The sequence below is a fragment of the Stenella coeruleoalba genome (assembly GCF_951394435.1).
Source record: "Stenella coeruleoalba genome assembly, chromosome: 15".
Taxonomy (NCBI): domain Eukaryota; kingdom Metazoa; phylum Chordata; class Mammalia; order Artiodactyla; family Delphinidae; genus Stenella; species Stenella coeruleoalba.
Genome location: NC_137161.1, coordinates 62,142,720 through 62,163,058, shown reverse-complemented (window position 1 = coordinate 62,163,058; position 20,339 = coordinate 62,142,720). Strand labels below are relative to the sequence as shown.

Here is a 20,339-nt window from a genome sequence, read left to right as displayed (position 1 = left end):
CATGTGGGCTGGTTCCAGGCTCACAGACTTTTCTGTAAAGGAGAAGATTGTAGATATTTTAGACGTTAGGGGCCATAGGGTCTCTCTCAAAACTATTTAACTCTGCCCTTCTAGTGCGCAAGCAGCCACAGACAATACTAATCAAACAGGCCTGGTGGTGTTCCAATAAAATTACTTATGGACACTGAAGTTTGAATTTCATGTAATTAACACATATCATGAAATCATCATCGTTTGATTTACTTCAATCACTTTAAAATGTAAGACCGATTACCAATCTTTGTATGGCTTGAGGTCGGCATATAAACAGGAGAGATCTGGCCCATGTGCTGTGTTTCACAGGCCCCTGGGTGGGTGTATCAACAGCATATTGATTGTGAGTGAGTGTGGAATGCTCCAGAATATCAGCTGTGTGTTATCATCATTATTGTACCTCTGCTACTGCTCCAGTGCCCCCACCATAAGGGCTTGGGGCCTGGACACTTTTTGACTTGTTACCTTGCAGTCTAGGACCTAGCATACAGAGGGTGCTCAGTAAGTGCATAAATGTTAGCTGTTATTATTAGAGAGAAAGGGAGGAAGGACACTGGGGAAAATGCAGGGCAGTTAAGCAGGCCGATGGGTGACTCAAGTGAAACTGCAGACAACACACCCATCACTTTCCCTGACCCTTGGCAGGTGGTCCTAACATCAGAAAGTAACCATGAGGCCCTGGTAAAGGGGGAGGGGTAGGAATTGGGGTTGCTACAGTTAGCATTTGTAGCATTTTTGCCAGAGAGAGTTTATTTAACCTTCTGTTCACATTCCTTTGAATACTCTCCCAGCCCTGGCTGTAGGCAGGTGTTTGCCTTCTGGGCATCTCTCCATTTGGCCATTGGGAGGCGCAATTGCTGCGTAAATGAAACACTGGCTCGCTAGGGCGTCAAGATTAGAAAGTAAACATTTCTTAGGGGCTGAGAGGGGAAAATGAGGCCCACAGACTGAAGAGGGGGGTGGGGCTTGTCTAGAGAATGGACCCAAATGACCTCAGGAGGAATCTCAAATCATAGCCACTTAAAAATCATTTACCCTACTCGCCACCTCCACATTTTCCAGATAGAGAAACAAACGAGGGAGGGAAGATAACTGTCCCAAGTCACAAAGCTGGGGGGTAGGGCTGCCAGACAAAATACAGGACGTCCAGTTAAAGATGAATTTCAGATAAACAGAAGAATTTCTTATCATAAATATATCCCAAACATGACATGGGATATACTTATACTAAAAACTTATTTGCTGTTTATCTGAAATTCAAATTTCACTGGGCAGGCCGTTAAATATATTTATTTGCTAAATCTGGCAACCCTTGTCAGGGGATAATCATTGATTGTATGACACCAGCATTCACTACTGGCAGTGGAAACAGCTCCATTTCCATTTAATGTGAGAAACTGCAGCTTAGGGAGGGTCAGTAACTTGCCCAAGGCCACACCAGTATGTGTAAAGTCAGGATTTGAACCCAGATCCCGATTCCAGAGTCTGTCTTCACGTTCTAGCCAGGCGCCGCCCTTGCCCTGCCCATCTAGGTGCATGACTCGTCTTGACTATGACCCCGTTCCCACTCCATTGTGTGAGGTGCATCATTTCCCCCTCTCTCCCCTCCCTAATGAAGATGGACTCCATCTTCCACAGGTATTTCCTTCTAAGGAGCCCATGAGTCCTGGTCTCTAAGACCTGGTGGCTGCACTCATTGGACTCTCTGACACCTCCCTGCCTTAGGGCCCAAGTCTGAGCCTCCCTCCACCCCTGTACTGACAGCTGGGCTTCTGGAATTGTCTCGTGACATCCTGCCCTTTGTCTCCAGCTTCTAGGACCCTCTGCCCTCACCGCCATCGCCGTCTTCCTGAGCCTTCTCCCTCTGAATTTCTTCATCACCAAGAAGAGGAACCACCATCAGGTTTGGCATTTGGAAGAAGGGACACTCCAGGCAGGAAGGGGGCAGGAAGCCTGCAGGTCCTGGGCCCTGCACTGGTGCATGGCAGTGGGGAGGAGAGAGGTGTGGGGTGGGCGTGGTGGCGGCTTGCGGCGGTTGCAGAGAAGGAAAATCCCGGACTTGCCCTTGTCCCCTCTTCTCTTCTTCCCTCTGGTCCCAGGAAGAGCAAATGAGAAAGAAGGACTCTCGGGCACGGCTCACCAGCTGCATCCTCAGGAACGTGAGGACGGTCAAGTACCACGGCTGGGAGGGAGCCTTTCTGGACAGAGTCCTGAGCATCCGGGCCCAGGAGCTGGGCGCCTTGAGGACCTCCAGCCTCCTCTTCTCTGTGTCTCTGGTGTCCTTCCAAGTGTCCACGTTTCTGGTGATGTCACTCTGGTCTCCCTGCAGAGCATGGACTGGGGGAGGGAGTGCTGGATGTGGGGATAAGGGCTCCCCATATAGGATCACAGGGGCACTGACCTGCTGGTCATCATATCATCATCATCATATCGACGACACCTGGAACCAAAACACCACCAACCCCTGGAACAGAACCACCCCCTAGTGACATCCGGAACTACAAATGCCACCAGGACCTAGAGCCCTCCGTGGCTGTTGATACCTGCAACTTCAGAGTCATCTTCCCAGAGAGTCTAGAGTCACAAGTTCCACCCATGTCTAGAACCACACAAATGCCACCAAGATGGAAAACTGTGGTGTCCCCCAAAGCCTGGAACCAAGAGTTTCTGATTCTTAGAACAGGGGTCACATGCACGCAACTCCTTTCATCAGTAGAAGAATTTGGGGGGAGATCTGGGTGGAGGGGAACCCATTCCCACATGGCAGGTGTGGCCACAAGGACCCTTTGAGATACCACAGCTGGCCTGCCTTTCCTGGCCACGTTTAGCAGCTCAATGTCACCTCCTGTGTCTCCCACCCAGGTGGCACTGGTTGTGTTTGCTGTCCATACTCTGGTGGCCGAGGAGAATGCCATGGACGCTGAGAAGGCCTTCGTGACCCTCACGGTTCTCAACATTCTCAACAAGGCCCAGGCTTTCCTGCCCTTCTCCATCCACTCCGTTGTCCAGGTGAGGTGGCAGGGAGGGGAGGCCGTCTTGGAGGAGCCGTGTAGGGGTGTAGCAGGCTGTGCCGGGGCAAGGAAACGAAGCAGGGAAAGAGACAGGAGGGCACAGGGAACAGCGGGAAGATGCCAGCAAACATCCTCAAAATAGGCAGCCTCACCTTTCCAGCAATTCCACATGCAAGAATTCAGTCCGGTTCCCTTTTTATACAAAGCAATTTCACTTCATTTCTCTTCCTCTACTGTCTGCACTCACACCGTGTGATGAAAATGAGAAAAGTGGTCCAGCTGAGCCGCCCCTATTTAACTATCCTTTCATCACGGAAGATGGGGTTGGGGCTGGGAGTGGAGAGGGTGCCTCCAAGGTGGACAAAGTTTGCAATCATTCCTGATGACGGCCAACTGGAAAAGCCACCATCCTCTTCCCGCGTCTGGTCTGCAGAATGGAAGCAAGGAGGTGGGAGGTCACCACTACCTCATTGTGCCAACCTCACGTGCATCGTTTTCCGTGACCCAGAAAGCTTTGTGTTGATGCCTTGCAAATGTGTAGGACTCGGTAGTCCGGAAGCTTTCCCACCATCTTGAGGCACCCAACGCCCGAGTTCTTTTTTTGCCCTTATGGCACAGTTGACCTAGGGCTTTGGTTTTTCCAGGCCCGGGTGTCCTTTGACCGTCTGGCTGCCTTCCTCTGCCTGGAAGAAATTGACCCTGAGGCCGTGGACTCAAGGTCCTGCAGATGTGGTGAGAGCTGAGTTCAGCAGGAAGGGGGTGGGAGGGATGAGGGAACCAGCAGGGCTCCCCTTTCCCACAGATGGAATGCCAGGCCCAGCTGAGGGGCTGCTGGCGTGTGCTGGCATGTGCAGACCAGGCCATCGGCCGTGTGACTAGGAAACAGATGCCATGTAAGGGCTCTCCCCTTGTACCTAAGAAAGCATCAAGCTGCTTACCTAGAAATCACCCACATGGTGATTAGAAATATATCCTGTGACTTTGTGCCTGAATCCAAACTCTGGCTCCAGCACTGACCCCAACATGGGAGACCTTGGCCAGTTATTAATCTCTCTGAGCCTCAGTGTTCCCATCTGCAAAATGGACATGATGATCATCACAGCACCTCTGCATAGGATTGTTGTGAGGGTTAAATGAGTCCTTTGAAGCATCGCAGTTAGAGCAGGGCCCTGCACAAAGTCAGCATTCAGTGCATTTTAGTTAGAATTATTATTAGGAGAAAACCCCACAGAAGTCAGCAAAGAGGCCTCTAAGTAACCCAAAATTGCTGTTTCTGAGGCTCCTCACGGCTCCGGGCACGTTTTCAGCCGGGCAAAGCTTTGTTCAGCCAAAGCAGTGCGATGTGGGCATTCAGAGGTGGGCTCTGCATTCAAACCCCAGGTCTGCCTCACCCAGCTGTGTGGCCCTGGGCAGTAACTCCCCCACTGCTGGCTCCGTTCCCCACTGTGTCACCCCATCTCCACCAGGATCACCCTGAGGGCCACCAAAAGATAGCAGGTCCCCGGTCTCAGGAGCTGCCCAATAAATAGCTTAGGGTCCGTGATGTCGTGCCTTTATCCCCACAGGAGGGCCCCACGGACCCTGGACCAGAGACCCCTAAGGGTTATTTGAGTCATGACTTTGACACACCTGGTCACCTGCCTGCGGCCAGAGCCTCATACCGCCCCCCACAGTCTCAGTCCCTGCTGTTCCCCCAAAGGTGTGTGACAGTGAGATGAACACAGACACCGACAGCTAATGCTGACCAAGTGTTTACCACGAGCCAGCACATTCAAAGTGCTTTACTTAGTGGAGACCCCCTCGCTCCTCACCCAGCACTATGGGGTGGGTACCTCTACGACCCACCCATTTTACAGATGGGGAAATGGAGAAGCATCCCCACACCCCAGACCATTAAGAAAAGACAAGACCCCAGAGTAGGGTAGCCAGATTCACAAAAGAAAAACATAGGACTCCCAGTTAAATTTGAATTTCGCATACTCAGAAAATAGGTTTTTTTAGTCTTAGTAGCTCCCATGCAATATGTGGCGGCATAATTATCCTAAAAAAGTACTCATTGTTTATTCAAAATTCAGATGTAACTGGACGTCCTGCATTTTGTCTGCAACCCTCCCCTAGAGACCATCCAGTCCAGGGGGTGTCAACGGGTGTCAACTGCTCATTAGATGTAAGATTCTCAGGCCCCACCCCCATGGAGATTGTCATTTATTGGTTTGGGCTGAGCCATGGAGAGCTTTGTGTTTTAAAAAATCTTTCCAGGTGATTCTAAATGTGTATTCAGTGTCCAAAACCACTAAATCTGGCTCCTCCCTCATTATATAGATAAAACATCTGAGACCCAGGGACATAGGGAGACCATATGTCCCTGGTTACATCTGTGGTCCCAGTGGAATTAATAACACTCCCTTCACTCTCCAGAGTCCCGGATCAGGTGATAAATTGTATCAGAAGCCCACTAACCTTTTCTATGAAGGACCCAATTGTACATATTTTAGGCTTTCCAAGGCCCTTTGTTCTCTGTTGTAACTGCTCACCTTTGCCTTTGTAGTGTGAAAGCAGCCATAGCACTACATAAATGAATGATCATGGCTGTGTTCCAATAAAACTTTATAAAAATAGGCAGCAGACAGGATCTGGCCCCTGGGCCATGGTTTGCCGACCCGAGTTGTATAACCATCCGGCAGGGAGAGAACATGACCATCACAGGGTCACACACAAGCCAGTGAGTGGCGGGACAGTTTGTTTAGTGGAAGAGATTTCCTGTTGCCTGGGGGTCTCTTAGAGGAGGGGCCAGCCGGGAGCATCTCTTATAACTGGTCTTTAATGCCCTGCAGCCACTGGAGAGGATTACATCAGAATACAGGAAGGCACCTTCGCTTGGTCCCAGGAAAGCCCTCCCTGCCTGCACAGGTACAGGTGGTTTCCCTGGTAACAACCTTCCTGTTGCCGTTGACGAAGTGGGGGAGGATGGGAAAGCTGGGAAAGGGAGAGCTCCTGCCCACGGAGGGGGAACAGGGCATCTGAGCCTTGCCCAACAGGGAGGAGATGGCTGTCTGGTCCCCAGGCTGGTCACGATGATGCCAAGGGAGGCCTGGCCAAGAACAGCTCCAAGGCCCGGCCCAGTCAGCTGTGGGCGCTTATGTGCCTCCTGTGTCAGACTGGTCATTGTCACCTCCAGCCCCCAACTATTTGGCTGGGTCTCTGTGGCAGAAAACCCCCACCAACCCCAAAACTCCCTGTGAAGGGAAAGAAAACACCCAGGGCCGTATTTGTGTTTCTTGTCATTTGCTCATTTCATTGTATTTATTGAGTACTTGCTATGTGCCAGGCCTTGTTCTAGGAACTGGGAATAGAGTGAAGAAAACAGATAAGAACCCTGTGCTCTTGGGGCTGATGTTCTGATCGGGGGTGGGAGGGTGCACAAATGAGAAATCAGGGTCAGGAGGCAGAGCACGATGTCAAAGGAGGGGTGTGTGCGGTGAGGGAAGGCTTGGCATTTAAACAGAGGTCAAATGAGGGGAAGGAATGAGCCTTGCACGTGCCTGGGAGAGGAGCTTTCTAAGCAGTGGGAACAGCAAGTGCAAAGGTCCTGAGGCAGGAGTATGCCTGGACCCAGGATTCTCCAGCTCAGCACTGCTGATGTTCAGGGCTGGATAGTTCTTTGTCATGGGGGCTGTCCTGTGCACTGTAGCATGATTAGCAGAACCCCCAGTATCTACCCACTAGATTCCAGCAGCAGCCACACCAGGTGTAACAACTGAAAGTGTCTCTAGACATTGCTGCGTGACACCTGCAGGGCACAACCCCCCCAGGTGTGTTTGGGAAGCAGGAAGTCAGCATGGCTGCAGCAATGGGATGCTGGGTGTCCTTCATGATTGTTAGGACCTCAGCTTTTACCCTGAGTGAAACAGGAACCGCCAGGGGATTCAGCGGGGGAGTGTCATGAGCCGGCTTGGGTTTGAACAGGTCCCTTGGGCCCCTGCATGGAGGACAGACTGCATGACACAGAAAGGGGCGGGGAGGGAGGGCAGAAGCAGGAAGAGTGGTGAGGAGCTTGTGGCAATGACCTGGGCAAGAGGAGATGCTGGTTAAACCTCCTACCCAATAAACCCTGTGTGAGTGTGGGTACATGTTTACACACGGGTGTACATGCGTGCGTGCAGATGTGTGTATGCACGGGCGTGTGTGAGAGCATGTTTGTGTGTGTGCATGCACTTGTGTGTGCATGGATTGTGTATATGTTGTGTGCATATGTCTGTGTGTACACACATATGGTGTGCATATGTGCACTTGTGTGAGGGTGTGTATCTGTGTGTGTGCAGTCTGTGTATGTAGTATATGTGTGCACAGACACGTGCCCTATGTGTGCTTGCATGCGTCTGTGCTTGTCATGCATGCATGTGTGGTGTAGTGAGTGTGCACATACACATGTGCGTGCATGTATGTGGGCACATGTATGATCACATGCAGAATGGCTGCTCGCATAGCCAGACAGGGATCGGGAGAGGGAAGGATGGCCCCCAGACATCCTCTCAGCGGCCCCCCCACCCCGGGTGTGTCATCAGCAGCCGAGGCTGGCTCTGTCTGGGGTTCACTAATTCTGCGCAGACTCGGGCTGAATCCTACCCAGGGACACGTCACCCCTTCTGTGTTGCCAGGATCAACCTTACGGTGCCCCAGGGCTGCCTCCTGGCTGTCGTCGGTCCAGTGGGGGCAGGAAAGTCCTCCCTGCTCTCCGCCCTCCTTGGGGAGCTGTCAAAGGTGGAGGGGTCCGTGAGCATCAAGGTGAGGCTGCACCCCTGCCTGTCTGCTGGAATGTCCCCGTCTCTGCTCCTCCGTTCCCCGTCTCACAGCTAAGCTCCCTGCCGCCTTCCACCACCACCAAGAGCCTAGCTCCCACCGTTCCTCCTCTGTCCCCATCAGCCTCCTTGTGTTTTAGGGTCCGGTGGCTTACGTGCCGCAGGAGGCCTGGGTCCAGAACATGTCCGTGGTAGACAACGTGTGCTTTGGGCAGGAGCTGGACCTGCCGTGGCTGGAGAGGGTCCTAGAGGCCTGTGCCCTGTGGCCAGACGTGGGCAGCTTCCCTGCAGGAGTCCACACCCAAACTGGGGAGCAGGTGAGGGTCTCAGGGCCTTCTTGGGCCAGGGAGGCATGGCGGCTGAGGGTCATTTGCCACCCTGACCTGTGGGTTGGTGTGGTGGGAGGGTCACTGGGGTGGGGGCAGGGAGGTAGGGGAGAAAAGGGGCCCAGCTCAGAGCCAAGCACATAGCAGGCACTCAATAAATAGTTATTAATGAGTGAATGGTTGAAAATAGAGACCGAGGAGAGGCTGGGAGACATGGCAGGGCTTGGTGGTGAGGGGCTCTCCAACAACCGGGAATGAGGTGATCCAGGCTCCTGCCTTGCCTCTCTGGGTGACACTGGTCAAACTGCTTCTCCTCTCTGGACCTCACCAAAGGGTCTGGGCAGAGATGTCCAATAAACAGGATGTATGCATCCGGAGCTGTGGGTTGGGCAGGGATGGCAACTTATGACCCACAGGTCGAATCTGGCCCACCGTCTGGGTTTGTAAATAAAGTTTTATTGGGACCCAGCCATGCACATTCATTTACCTGTGGTCCATGGCTGCTCTTGCACGATAAGGGCAGAGATGAGCAGTTGTGACAGAGACCAGGGCAGTGGGGGTGGGGTGGGGTGCCCACAAAGCTTTAAGTAGTTACTTTCTGGTCCTTTACAGAAAACACTTCCTGACCCCCAGATTAGGGAATTGAGAGTGGAATAGTGGAAGTTTAAGTCAAGTAAATGGGTGAGGTTTCCTCTAGGGTAGAGGAGAGGGCCCTGGAAAGGGTCTGGAGGAGCCAGAGAGATCAGCTGAGAAGGAACATCTAGGGAGGAGGATGAGGCATCGTGCAGCCAAGGGAAAGGGGTATCAGGAGGGGGTGCCTGCTGCTGGCTACGTCTGTCCAGCTGTGTCACATCCTAAACCAAACGTGATTTCCCGTTACCTCCTCCCCCGAAGCTCGCCCCATCCTGGGTGGTGGAAGTTCCATCCTTTCAGAGCTCAGATCCAAAACCTTGGTGTCCTCCTCAATTCCTCTCTTTTTCTTACACCCACATCTAATTCATCAGCAAATCCTGTTGGATCCACCTTTGAGGCAGATCCAGAATGTTCCAGTCCCCACATCAGCTCTCCCACATTGCTGCAGGAGCCCCTGACTGCCCTCCTTGTTTCTGTCCTCACCCCTAACAGGCTAATCCCAGTGCAGCAGCCAAAGGGATTCTTTTCAGATCTGTCAGTTCATGTCCTTTGTCTGCTCAGAACCCTCCAGGTCTCCCCATCCCCTCAGAGTTATAGCCACAGTGCTGACCATCACTGACAAGGCGCAACCCCACGATCTGACCCCAGTTATCTCCGACTTCATCTCCCATCATGCTCCCTCTTTCCTGCTTCTCTCCAGCCACATGGATCTCCACGATGTTCCTGGAACACCCAAAGTATGCTCCTACCTCTGGGCCTTTGCACCTGCTGTTCTCTCTGCTTGTAAAGCTGTTTCTCAGGAGTTCACATGGTTCATCCCGTCAAGTCTCTTAGTGGAGAGTAGCTTTCCCTGACCACCTTACCCAGCACAGCAACCCTGCTCATGCCAGTACACCCTACACCCTTCCCCTTCTCTATTATTCTTCATGGTGTATAACACCATCTGATAGGTGATAACATTTTATGTGTTTGTTTATTGATTATCTCTATCCCACCCCATCCTCATTAGAGTGAAGGATCCATGAAAGCAGGGATGAGGTTTTGTTCATTGCTGTGTCCCCAGAGCCTAGAACACTGCTGGGTACATAATAGCCATGCAGTAAATATGAGTGGAATGAATGAACAAGTGAAAGAACAAAAGGAAGGAAGAGAGGAAGGGAGGAAGAGAATGGAAGAAAAAAGAAAAGAAAAGAAAAGAAAAGAAAGAAGGAAGGAAGGAAATAAGAACATAAGGACTGAAAAGCTACCACTGGATTAGGCAACAGGGGAGTGACCAGTGTCCTTGAGGAAGGCTGCATCAGTGGAGAAATGGGAACAGAAGCCAGACTCAAGTGGAGGGAGCAGTGGGTGCAGGAAGCTTGTCTGGAAAGGGGAGAAGCCAGGCAGGGTGGAAGCTGGGGGGGATGTTGGCTTGAGAGCAAGCGTTTCAAGCTGGAGGTGGCCCTAGAGGACAGGCCCCATGAGCCACAGCTCACTTTGATGAGCAGACCTGGCCCCTGTCACACCAGCTTCACCCAGCAGGCGTAGACACAGGTCCCTGTCTCTCTCTTATGGCCACAGGGCATGAATCTCTCTGGGGGCCAGAAGCAGCGGCTGAGCCTGGCCCGGGCTGTGTACAGGAAGGCTGCTGTGTACCTGCTGGATGACCCCCTGGCAGCCCTGGACGCCCATGTTGGCCAGCATGTCTTCAAACAGGTCATTGGGCCTGATGGGCTGCTCCAGGGAACGGTAAGTTTGGGAAAATGTCTCAGAGGGCATAGAGCAAAGGCAGAGATAGTCCTAACCCAAGTCTGCTTACCACCATTCTCCATGAATCCAGTGTTCCTCTTTGTAATGGTCAGCTTTTGCTGTGACAGTGCTACATAACAAACAACCCCCAAATGTCAGTGGCTCACAGCAGCAGTCATTTCTTTTGTTGGCTGTGCTGGGTCTTCACTGCTGTGCGGGCTTTCTCTAGTTGCAGTGAGCAGGGGCTACTCTTTGTTGCGGTGCACAGGCTTCTCATTGTGGTGGCTTCTCTTGTTGCGGAGCACAGGCTCTAGGTGCACAGGCTTCAGTAGTTATGGCACATGAGTCCTAGAGCACAGGCTCAGTAGTTGTGGCACATGGGCTTTGTTGCTCCGTGGCATGTGGGATCTTCCCAGACCAGGGATCAAAACCCGTGTCTCCTGCATTGGCAGGCATATTCTTAACCACTGCGCCACCAGGGAAGTCCGAGCAGTCATTTCTTGCTTCTGGGTCTGTGGTTAAACTACCACAGCTCTGCCTCAGGTCACTGGCCACGTTCAGTTGAACTCCGTGTCTTCTGGTTTCGAGACAGGTTGAAGGAGTCCCTCTATTTCACTGTTGGGACATGCTATTTTTGAGAAAAAGGGCAGGAGCACAAGAAGGAGAGCTTTCCCCACTCTGAGCCCCAGGACATTCCCGGCCCATTCCCCCAGCTCTGGAACAGTGGTCAAGCGCACGAGTGTAAATTCCATCCCTTCCTGCCCAGACACGGATTCTCGTCACCCACGCGCTCCACGTCCTGCCCCAGGCTGATTGGATCGTGGTGCTGGAAGATGGGGCCATTGCAGAGATGGGTTCCTTCCAGGAGCTTCTGCACAGGAAGGGGACCCTGGCGGGCCTTCTGGATGGAGCCAGACAGCCAGGAGATGGAGGAGAAGGAGGTACTGGCTGGGCTACCCTGTGCCTGGCTTCTGTCACCCTTGGGGAGAAGGTTCCACAGATCCCACTGGCTAGTGAAGCACTCTGGCCACACCCTCCCTGCAGGCCCAGGCCTGGAGGCAGACACTCTCCCACAAGGCCACCCAGCCCCCAGTAAGAGCCCGTGGCACCTTCTGTGAGCCAGGGGCTGTGCTAAGTGCTTCTATAAACATGCATTGTCTCATGTGGTCTCCACAACACCCCTGGGGGACCCCTGCAATTACGGCTGCCACTTTTCAGATAAGCAACTCAGGCCGAAGAGAGTTAAATAATTTGCCCAAGGTCACATTAGAATTTGGGTGTGTTCAACTCCAGGGTCTGTGCTTGAAACTGCTACAGAGACTGAGCAAAGAGGTCATTTGGTGCCTTGAGGCCAGAGGCCCCCAACATGCCAGCTAGGGCTTCTACTAATCCAGAGAACACAGTGCCCACTGGAAAAATGACAGTGTTCTGGAAGTGAAGTCAGTGATTCAAGCGCAGCCACAGTGAGTGATAAAGAACAGCCAGGGGCCCCTCCATTCACTCATTTAATCACCACTTAGCCCCTGTGAGGTCAGTACTGTACTTAGCTCCACTTTACAGATGAGGACTGAGGCCCAGAAGTTAAGGAACTCGTCCAAGTTTACCCGGCTCATAAGTGGCAGTGTTGGGCTTTGAACCTCCAACTGCAGGCTGTGTGCTGTCCCCGCATGACAGAGGGGGTTTCACAGCCAGGTCCCCCGTCCCAGGCTCTGCCTCCTCTGTTGAGCCCTGGCTCACCCCGGTAAAAACCCTAAGTGTTGGTTCACGGTGTCAACCTCCTGGAGCTTGAAGATGGAACCCTCCCGGCTTGGGGATGGTGGGCAGGAGGGTCCTTCCCTGGGGGAGATGACACCTGAGGTTGGGTGAGAGCTACCTGGAAAAGAACATCGCAGACACAATGGATTGCTTATGCAAGGGTATTGGGGAGACCCGAGCTTTTGGACTATGTGCAGTGTTTCCTGCTGTTTCCCAGCCCCAAGTTCATAGCCGATGCTTGATTATATTTGCCAGCTGAATAAGTGAATGAATGAATAATGTTCCTGGAAGAACCCAGGGAGGATGGAGAGAGGGGGGAGGGGGCAGATCAGAGAAAATGGACGCTCAGCGAGCGGAGGCTGCACAGCCCATGGGTGTCAAAGCTGGCATCCAGACTCTGAGGTACCGACCCCCATAGAGTGACACGGCTCCCTTGACCTTGCAGAAACGGAACCCCCGGCCAGTGCCAAGGACCGCAGAGGCTCTGCTGGAGGTGGGAGGCCTGAGGGTGGACCGGAGAGGTGAGTTTGCTCTGGTGCAGAGCTTGGGGAGGGCACAAAAGCTGAGGCTGAAGCAAGGCGGCTGTGTCACCACCTGCATCTCAACCATTCTGGATTGAACATCTGCTTAAGACCCACCATGGGGCTCAGCCGTGGGATAATTCACCAGAGACTATTTGACAGTCAATTAGCCACAATGATTAAGTCCCCACATGTTCTGTTCACAGGATGACCAGTTTGCCCTCAGATGTGATGAATCCCTTAAAGTTTATCAGAGTTGTCATGGCTGGAGTGGGGCAGGGCCAGCTCCAAAGAAGGATCCACGCCATAGTTGTTAATGTCCGTGCCAGGCCCTGTCATTCATGCTCTGAAGGACATCAGCATCGCTTGGTGCTGGTGGGGGCCACCAGGAGGAGGCCTGCTGCCCCCTTTAGCCAGGCCATAGCTGGACTCCTGTGCTCTCCCTTTTTATGGAAAGTGACCTTGTGAAACAGAACAACAGACTACTGGGAACCAGAGAGTGTGAGCTTAAGTGCCAGCTGTTAGGGAACTGCAGGGGGAACCGGAGGGCCTCGGTCCCTGAGGTTGGGCCCCAGTTCCTCCCATCCCAGCTAGCCAGCCAGAGTACTCCTGGGCCACACACTGGACCGGCCCACCGTCTTCACAGTGCACAGTATCCTAAGTAAGACCAGATAGGTAGATAATAGGTAGAGAGGTAAGTAGGTAGGTAGACAAATAGGGTGACAGACAAACAGATAGATGATGAATGGATGAATAGACAGATAGATGATAGGTAGAGTTCATAGACAGATGGATGTAGATAGATAAATATTGTATTGGAAAAACCTGCTAGTCTTCCCTCTTTCTCTCCACTACTCTCACACAACTACAACGTTCACTCTGACACCAGATAGGTGCCCCCTGCCCCCCCGCAAACCTTCACACCAAGCAATTCTCCACAACTCAGTTCTGACACTATCTGGAGATGTCAGATCCCACAGGTTAAGGGCTCAGTCCCTCAAGTCTGCTCCCCCCACTTCAGATGCCAATTGCAAGTAGTAGGTCTCCAGGGTTTCCACAACTTCTGTCCTACTTGGGGACAAAATGGGGGTTTGCATCACCCCCTCCTCGAGTTCAAGTAATTTGCCAGAACAGCTCACAGAACTCAGGGAAACACGTACATTTGGCAGTCTATTAAAGGATGTGACAAAGGAGACAGAACAGCCAGCTGAGGAGATTCACAGGACGAGGTCTGGGAGGGTCCCACATGCAGGAGCTTCTGTCCCCGTGGAGCTTGGTGTATCAATCTCTGGGTATGTGGATGTGTCCACTAACCTGGAAGCACCCCGAATCCCATACTGTTGGGGTTTTATGGAGGCTTCCTCGTGTGGGCATCATCCATTATTAACTCCATTTCCAGCCCCTCTTCCCTCTCTGGAGAATGTGGGTGGGGCTGAAAATTCCAAGCTTCTAGTCATGGCTTAGTCTTTCTGGTGACCAGCCCCCAACCAGGAGCCACCCAGGAGCCCACCCAGAGTCACCTCAGTAGAACAAAAGATGCTCCTAGGGCTCTTATCACTTAGGAATTTACAAGGGTTTTAGGAACTCTGTGCCAGGGATGGGGTCAAAGACCAAGTATATATTTCTTAACATAAATCACAATATCACAAAGATGGATAGGTGAATAAATAGATTGATTGATAGACAGACAGATAGGCAGCCAGGGAGACATAGATTATCCCCATTTTACACCTGAGGAAACTGAGGCACAGAGAGATTGTCAGCTGCCCATGGTTTCACAGTTAGCAGATGGTAATTCACATTTAAGGTTGTCAGCCTACTCAGCCACAGATAAAAGGAACACTCAAGAAACCTTCAGCATCTGAATTGTGCAAAGCTGACTTCCTGCAAACCTGGACTGACAAATCTGAGAATAAACAGCAGGTGCAAAATGATTGCAGCAAAGCTTAGACCAAAATGAAAACCAGGTTCCAAAGTTGGCAAATAAGTTCATTCAATGAGATGGCGTCGGAAGAACAGGCTTGCCTGACTCTGGGGTGATAGGTGGCATCTAGCTGGGCACCACAGAGGGAGGACTGGGGCATGGCACCTAGTTGGTGCTCAGTACGTTAGTTGAATGAATGAATGAGAGAGTGGCTCAGTGGCTTCCAGTGGCCATGAGGGTTGGGCATATACACCCCATGAAGAGAGACACTGATTTTTCCTCATTTCCTCTAAATGACAGGTCCATGAAGTTAGTCCCTGAGAAGGACAGCGCCACTTCAGAGGCCCAGAGAGGGGTTCCCCTAGATGATCCTGAGGGGGCAGGACAGCCAAAAGGAGAGGACAGCATGCAATATGGCAGGGTAACCACCCGCTGCTCCCTCCCCCTCTCCACATCCACTGCCGCTGCTGCCCCCGGGGACTCAGGACCTCCCAAGAGATACAGCACTTGGGGGGGGATGGGGCTGGGGGGACGACTCACCTTTATTGAACACCTACTATGTGCCACGTAAGATTCTAGATACTTCATACTTCTTAATGCCCACAACCACCCTAAAATCAGATGGTGATAGCTCCATTGTAGAGATGAAGAAACTGGGTTCTTAAAGAGTTTAGACGTTTGTGTTCTCACAGCTAGCAAGTGAGCAACTTGGGACTCAAACCTAGGACAGTCTGAATCTGAAACTTGTACTACTTCTCTCCTATGCTGCTTTGTCCACCCATCCCCCACCCATTCACCCACCTACCTACTCATTCGTCCATCCATCCATTTACCTTTCCACCTATTCACCCATCCATCCCACTCACCCATCCATCCATCTACCCATCTACTCACTCTTCTATCCATCTCACACAACCATCCACCCATCTGCCACCCTGCCATCCATCCATCCATCCGCTCATTTATCCACCCACCCTCCTACAGACCCACTCATTTATTCATCCACCCACCCACCTACCCATTTACTCACCCATTCGCCCACTCAACCATCCACCTACTCATCCATCCAGAAGACATTTGCAGAACCCCCACTGTGTGCCAGACAAAGTTTCTGCCTTGGTGGACCTTGCAGGCTAGTGGTGGGGGGCAGGGGAGAGAGTGAGAAAACAATTATGCTAATAAGCAAGGTGATATCAGGTAGTGATAAATGCTATAAACAAAATAAAGAAAGTGATGAGACAGGGACCGACCAAGGATCAGGGACCTGCTTGGATAGGATGCTCTGAGGAGTGACATTTGACATCCCTGAAGGATGCGAAGGAAGTAGCCATGGAAAGAGCAGGGGGAGGAGCATTCCAGGCAGAGGGAACAGCAGGGGCAGAGACTCTGAGGTGAGAAGGAGCTCAGGGTGCCAGAGAAAAGAAAGGGATCCCATGAAACCAGCGGATAGTGCGTAGACGGTAAGGTGAAAGAGTGTACAAGAGGTTTAGAATTTCTTCTCAGAGCAAGAGAAAGTCCAGGGCAGGTTAGCAACAGCAAGATGTTTTCAACAGCAAGTGGATGTTTTCAAAAGTTCACTCTGGCTGCAGCTGCATGGAGAATTTCAGATTTGTAGGAACCAGACTTTAAACAAGTGGCTTAACCTCTCTGTGCCTCAGTTTCCCTATCTGTCAGGTGGGAATTATGATGAGGATGGAGACACATGCTTGTCCCATAGTAGGTGTTCAATAAATCACTCCAAACTCAGAAAGTGCCACAGCCTGTCCCCTTTAAGGCTCCCACTGCCATCTGGGAGCCATAGAGGAAGGGGGTCCTGAGGCTGGGCGGGCCTGGAGGGGAGAGGATGCTCCAGGTGGGAGGTACTGCATGGTGGTTCCATCTGCCCCACTGGCAAGTTTTGGGAGCCCCACCTGGCCTTTCCTCTCTCCCCCTGGGGTGTCTCTCTGCCCCCATCTCTCCTACGTGTGCTACAGGTGAAGGCTACCATGTACCTGACCTACCTACGAGCTGTGGGCACCCCGCTCTGCCTCCATGCACTTTTCCTCTTCCTATGCCAGCAAGTGGCCTCCTTCTGCCGTGGCTACTGGCTGAGCCTGTGGGCAGATGACCCCACCGTGGACGGACGGCAGACTCACGCAGCCCTGCGGGGCTGGGTCTTTGGGCTCCTGGGCTGCCTCCAAGGTACCCCTGCCAGCCTTCCTCACTCTCCATCCTCCAGCTCCACCCAGGGGTTTCTCAGGGCTCCTTCACCCACACCTCCCTGGCTCACCCTGTCCTTCCTGAACATCTGTGCAAATGTCCTGGGTCCAAACACAGACCTGCATCCTTAAGATGGGGCTGGGGAAGTGGGGGACATCCCTACTTTTACAGAAGCCTCAGAGTCTCTTCCAGCCTCATCAGCAAAGGCAGAATCTTGACCTGCAGATGATGGGGCAGCTGAGCACTTAGGTGGGGCAGCAGGTCCACTGGACTCTGCCCCTCTCCCAAGCTGAGGACAGCCCCAAGTCTGACTGCTGGTGACTTCCAGCACCCCACCCCAATCCCATGCTTCTGCCACTGCCCCACCCCCATCCCCCATAGGAGGTAGAGCCCTGCATCACATCCCCACCATCATCTCCTCCCATCTTCTCTTCCTTTTTAAAAAATAGATTTATTTTTTTAGAGCAGTTTTACATTCACAGCAAAATTGAGCAGAAGGTACAGAGATTTCCCCACTCATCTATAACCTCCATCATTACCAACATCCCCCCACCAGAGTGGTACATTTGTTACAAATGAACCTATATCCACACATCCTAGTTAGCCAAAGTCTGCAGTTTTCATCAGGGTTCACTCTTGGTGTTGTACATTCCATGGGATGGACAAATGTATAATGACATATATCCACTGTTACAGTATCATACAGAATAGTTTCACTGCCCTAAAATTCTCTGTTCTCCACCTATTCATCTCTGTTTCACTGATCTCGTTGTCTATTCTTTCACCAATACCACAGAGTCTTTTTTTCCTGAGTTGTATACCATAATATTTCGTCCCAGTTTTGTTGATATAGTTGACTTACAGCACTGTGTAAGTTTAAGATGTAGAGCATAATGATTTGGCTTACCTACATCATGAAATGATGACCACAGTGAGTTTAGTGAACATCCGTCATCTCATATAAATATGAAATTAAAGAAATAGAAAAAACATTTCCTTGTGATGAGAACTCTTAGGATTTACTCTCTTAACAACTTTCATACATAGCACACAGCAGTGTTTATTATATTTATCATGTTATACATTACATTCCTAGTGCTTAGTTATTTTATAACTGCAAGTTTGTACCTTTTGACGGCCTTCATCCAGTTCCCCCTCCCCGCATTCCCCCGTCTCTGAGGGAACATATCCAAAAAAATATTACTAAGGCCAATGTCAAAGAGCATACTGCCTGTTTTCTTCTAAAAGTTTTATGGTTTCAGGTCTTATGTTTAAGCCTTTAATCCATATTGAATTTATTTTTGTATATGGTATGAGAAAGTAGTCCAGTTTGATTCTTTTGCAGGTACCAGTTTGATTCTTTTGCATGTAGTGTCCATGTTTCCCAGTACCATTTATTGAAGAGGCTGTCTTTTTTTTTTAAATCCAATCCAACCTTATGTCTTTTTTTTTAATTGGGGTATAGTTGTTTTACAATGTTGTGTTAGTTTCTCCTGTACAGTGAAGTAGAGTTCCCTGTGCTATACAGCAAGTTCTTATTAGTTATCTATTTTATACATATTAGTGTATATATGTCAATCCCAATCTCCCAATTCATCCCACCCCCACCCCCACCCCCGCTTTCCCCTCTTGGTGTCCATACGTTTGTTCTCTACATCTGTGTCTCTATTTCTGCCTTGCAAACACCAGTTCATCTGTACCATTTTTCTAGATTCCACATATATGTGTTAATATACGATATTTGTTTTTCTCTTTCTGACTTACTTCACTCTGTATGACAGTCTCTAGGTCCATCCATGTCTCTACAAATGACCCAGTTTCCTTCCTTTTTATGGCTGAGTAATATTGAAGAGGGTATCTTTTCCCCATTGTATATTCTTGCATATTTTTTTGTAGATTAATTGCCCATATAATGTGGGTTTATTTCTGGGCTCTCTATTCTGTTCCATTGATCTGTGTGTCTGTTTTTGTGCCAGTACCATATGGTTTTGATGACTGTAACTTCGTAATATAGTTTGAAATCAGGGAGTGTGATACCTCCAGCTTTATTCTTCTTTCTCAAAATTGTTTTGGCCATTCAGGATCTTCTGTGTTTCCATACAAATTTTAGAATTATTTTTTTCTAATTCTGTGAAAAATGCCATTGGTATTTTGATAGGGATTGCATTGAACCTGTTGATTACCTTGGGTAGTATGAGGATTTTAACAATATTAATTCTTCCAATCCATGAGTATGGTATATCTTTCCATCTGTGTCATCTTCAGTTTCTTTCAACAGTGTCTTACAGTTTTCCAAGTAAAGGTCTTTTACCTCCTTAGCTAGATTTATTCTGAGATATTTTATTCTTTTTGATGCAACTGTAAATGGGATTGTTAAATTCCTTTCTAATAGTTCACTGTTAGTGTATAGAAATGCAACATATTTCTGTATATTAAATTTGTATTCTGCAACTTTACTGAATTCATTGTTGGGTTCTAGTAGTTTTTTGGTGGCATCTTTAGGATTTTCTATGTATAGTACCATGTCATCTCTAAATGGTGAGTTTTACTTCTTCCTTTCCAATTTGGACTCCTTTTATTTCTTTTTCTTGTCTAATTGCTGTGGTTAAGACTTCCAATATTATGTTGAATAAAAATGGTGATAATGGGCATCCTTGTCTTGTTCCTGACCCTAGAGTAAATGCTTTGAGCTTTTCAACACAGTGTATGATGTTAGCTGTGGGCTTGTTGTGTATGGCCTTTATTATGTTGAGGTGTATTCCCTCTGCTTTGTTGAGAATTTTTATCATAAATGGATGTTGTAGTTTGTCAAATGGTTTTTCCATACCTATTGAGATGATTGTGTGATTTTTACTCTTCAGTTTGTTAATGTGGTGTATCACATTGCTTGCTTTGTGGATATTAAACCATCTTTGCATCCCTGGGATAAATCCCACTTGATCATGGTGTATGGTCCTTTTAATGTATTGTTGAATTTGGTTTGCGAATATTTTGTTGAGAATTTTTGCATTTATGTTCACCAGTGATGTTGGCCTGTAATTTTCTTTTTTTGTTCTATCTTTGTCTGATTTTGGTATCTGGATGATGCTGGCCTTGTAGAATGATTTTGGAAGTGTTCGTTCCTCTGCAATTTTTTGAATAGTTTGATAAGGATATGTATTAACTTGTCTCTAAAGAGTCTGGACCATCTGGTTCTGGACTTTTTTTTTTTTATTACTTATTCAATTTCATTCCTGGTAATTGGTCTGTTCATATTTTCTATTTCTTCCTGTTCAGTCTTGGGAGGTTGTACATTTCCAGGATTTGTCCATTTCTTCTAGGTTGTCCATTTTATTGGCATATAATTGTTCATAGTCATCTATTATAATCATTTCCATTTGCATGGAATAGCTTTTTCCATCCCCTCACTT

General features: G+C 49.8%; 1 protein-coding gene across 1 annotated transcript in view; it reads left to right on the top strand.

Annotated features, from left to right (window-relative positions):
- ABCC6 (ATP binding cassette subfamily C member 6) overlaps positions 1-20,339 on the top strand; it is a gene marked incomplete at its 3' end in the record, with an annotated part of 55,798 nt that overhangs the window by 19,402 nt on the left and 16,057 nt on the right. The window contains exons 11-22 of the mRNA XM_079944532.1: positions 1,844-1,936; positions 2,133-2,336; positions 2,896-3,042; positions 3,689-3,776; positions 5,879-5,954; positions 7,703-7,829; positions 7,984-8,160; positions 10,363-10,530; positions 11,297-11,471; positions 12,731-12,806; positions 15,031-15,151; positions 16,704-16,911. Of these exons, the coding sequence (XP_079800658.1) occupies positions 1,844-1,936; positions 2,133-2,336; positions 2,896-3,042; positions 3,689-3,776; positions 5,879-5,954; positions 7,703-7,829; positions 7,984-8,160; positions 10,363-10,530; positions 11,297-11,471; positions 12,731-12,806; positions 15,031-15,151; positions 16,704-16,911 (1,660 nt within the window). The remainder of the gene's footprint in view (positions 1-1,843; positions 1,937-2,132; positions 2,337-2,895; positions 3,043-3,688; positions 3,777-5,878; positions 5,955-7,702; positions 7,830-7,983; positions 8,161-10,362; positions 10,531-11,296; positions 11,472-12,730; positions 12,807-15,030; positions 15,152-16,703; positions 16,912-20,339) is intronic.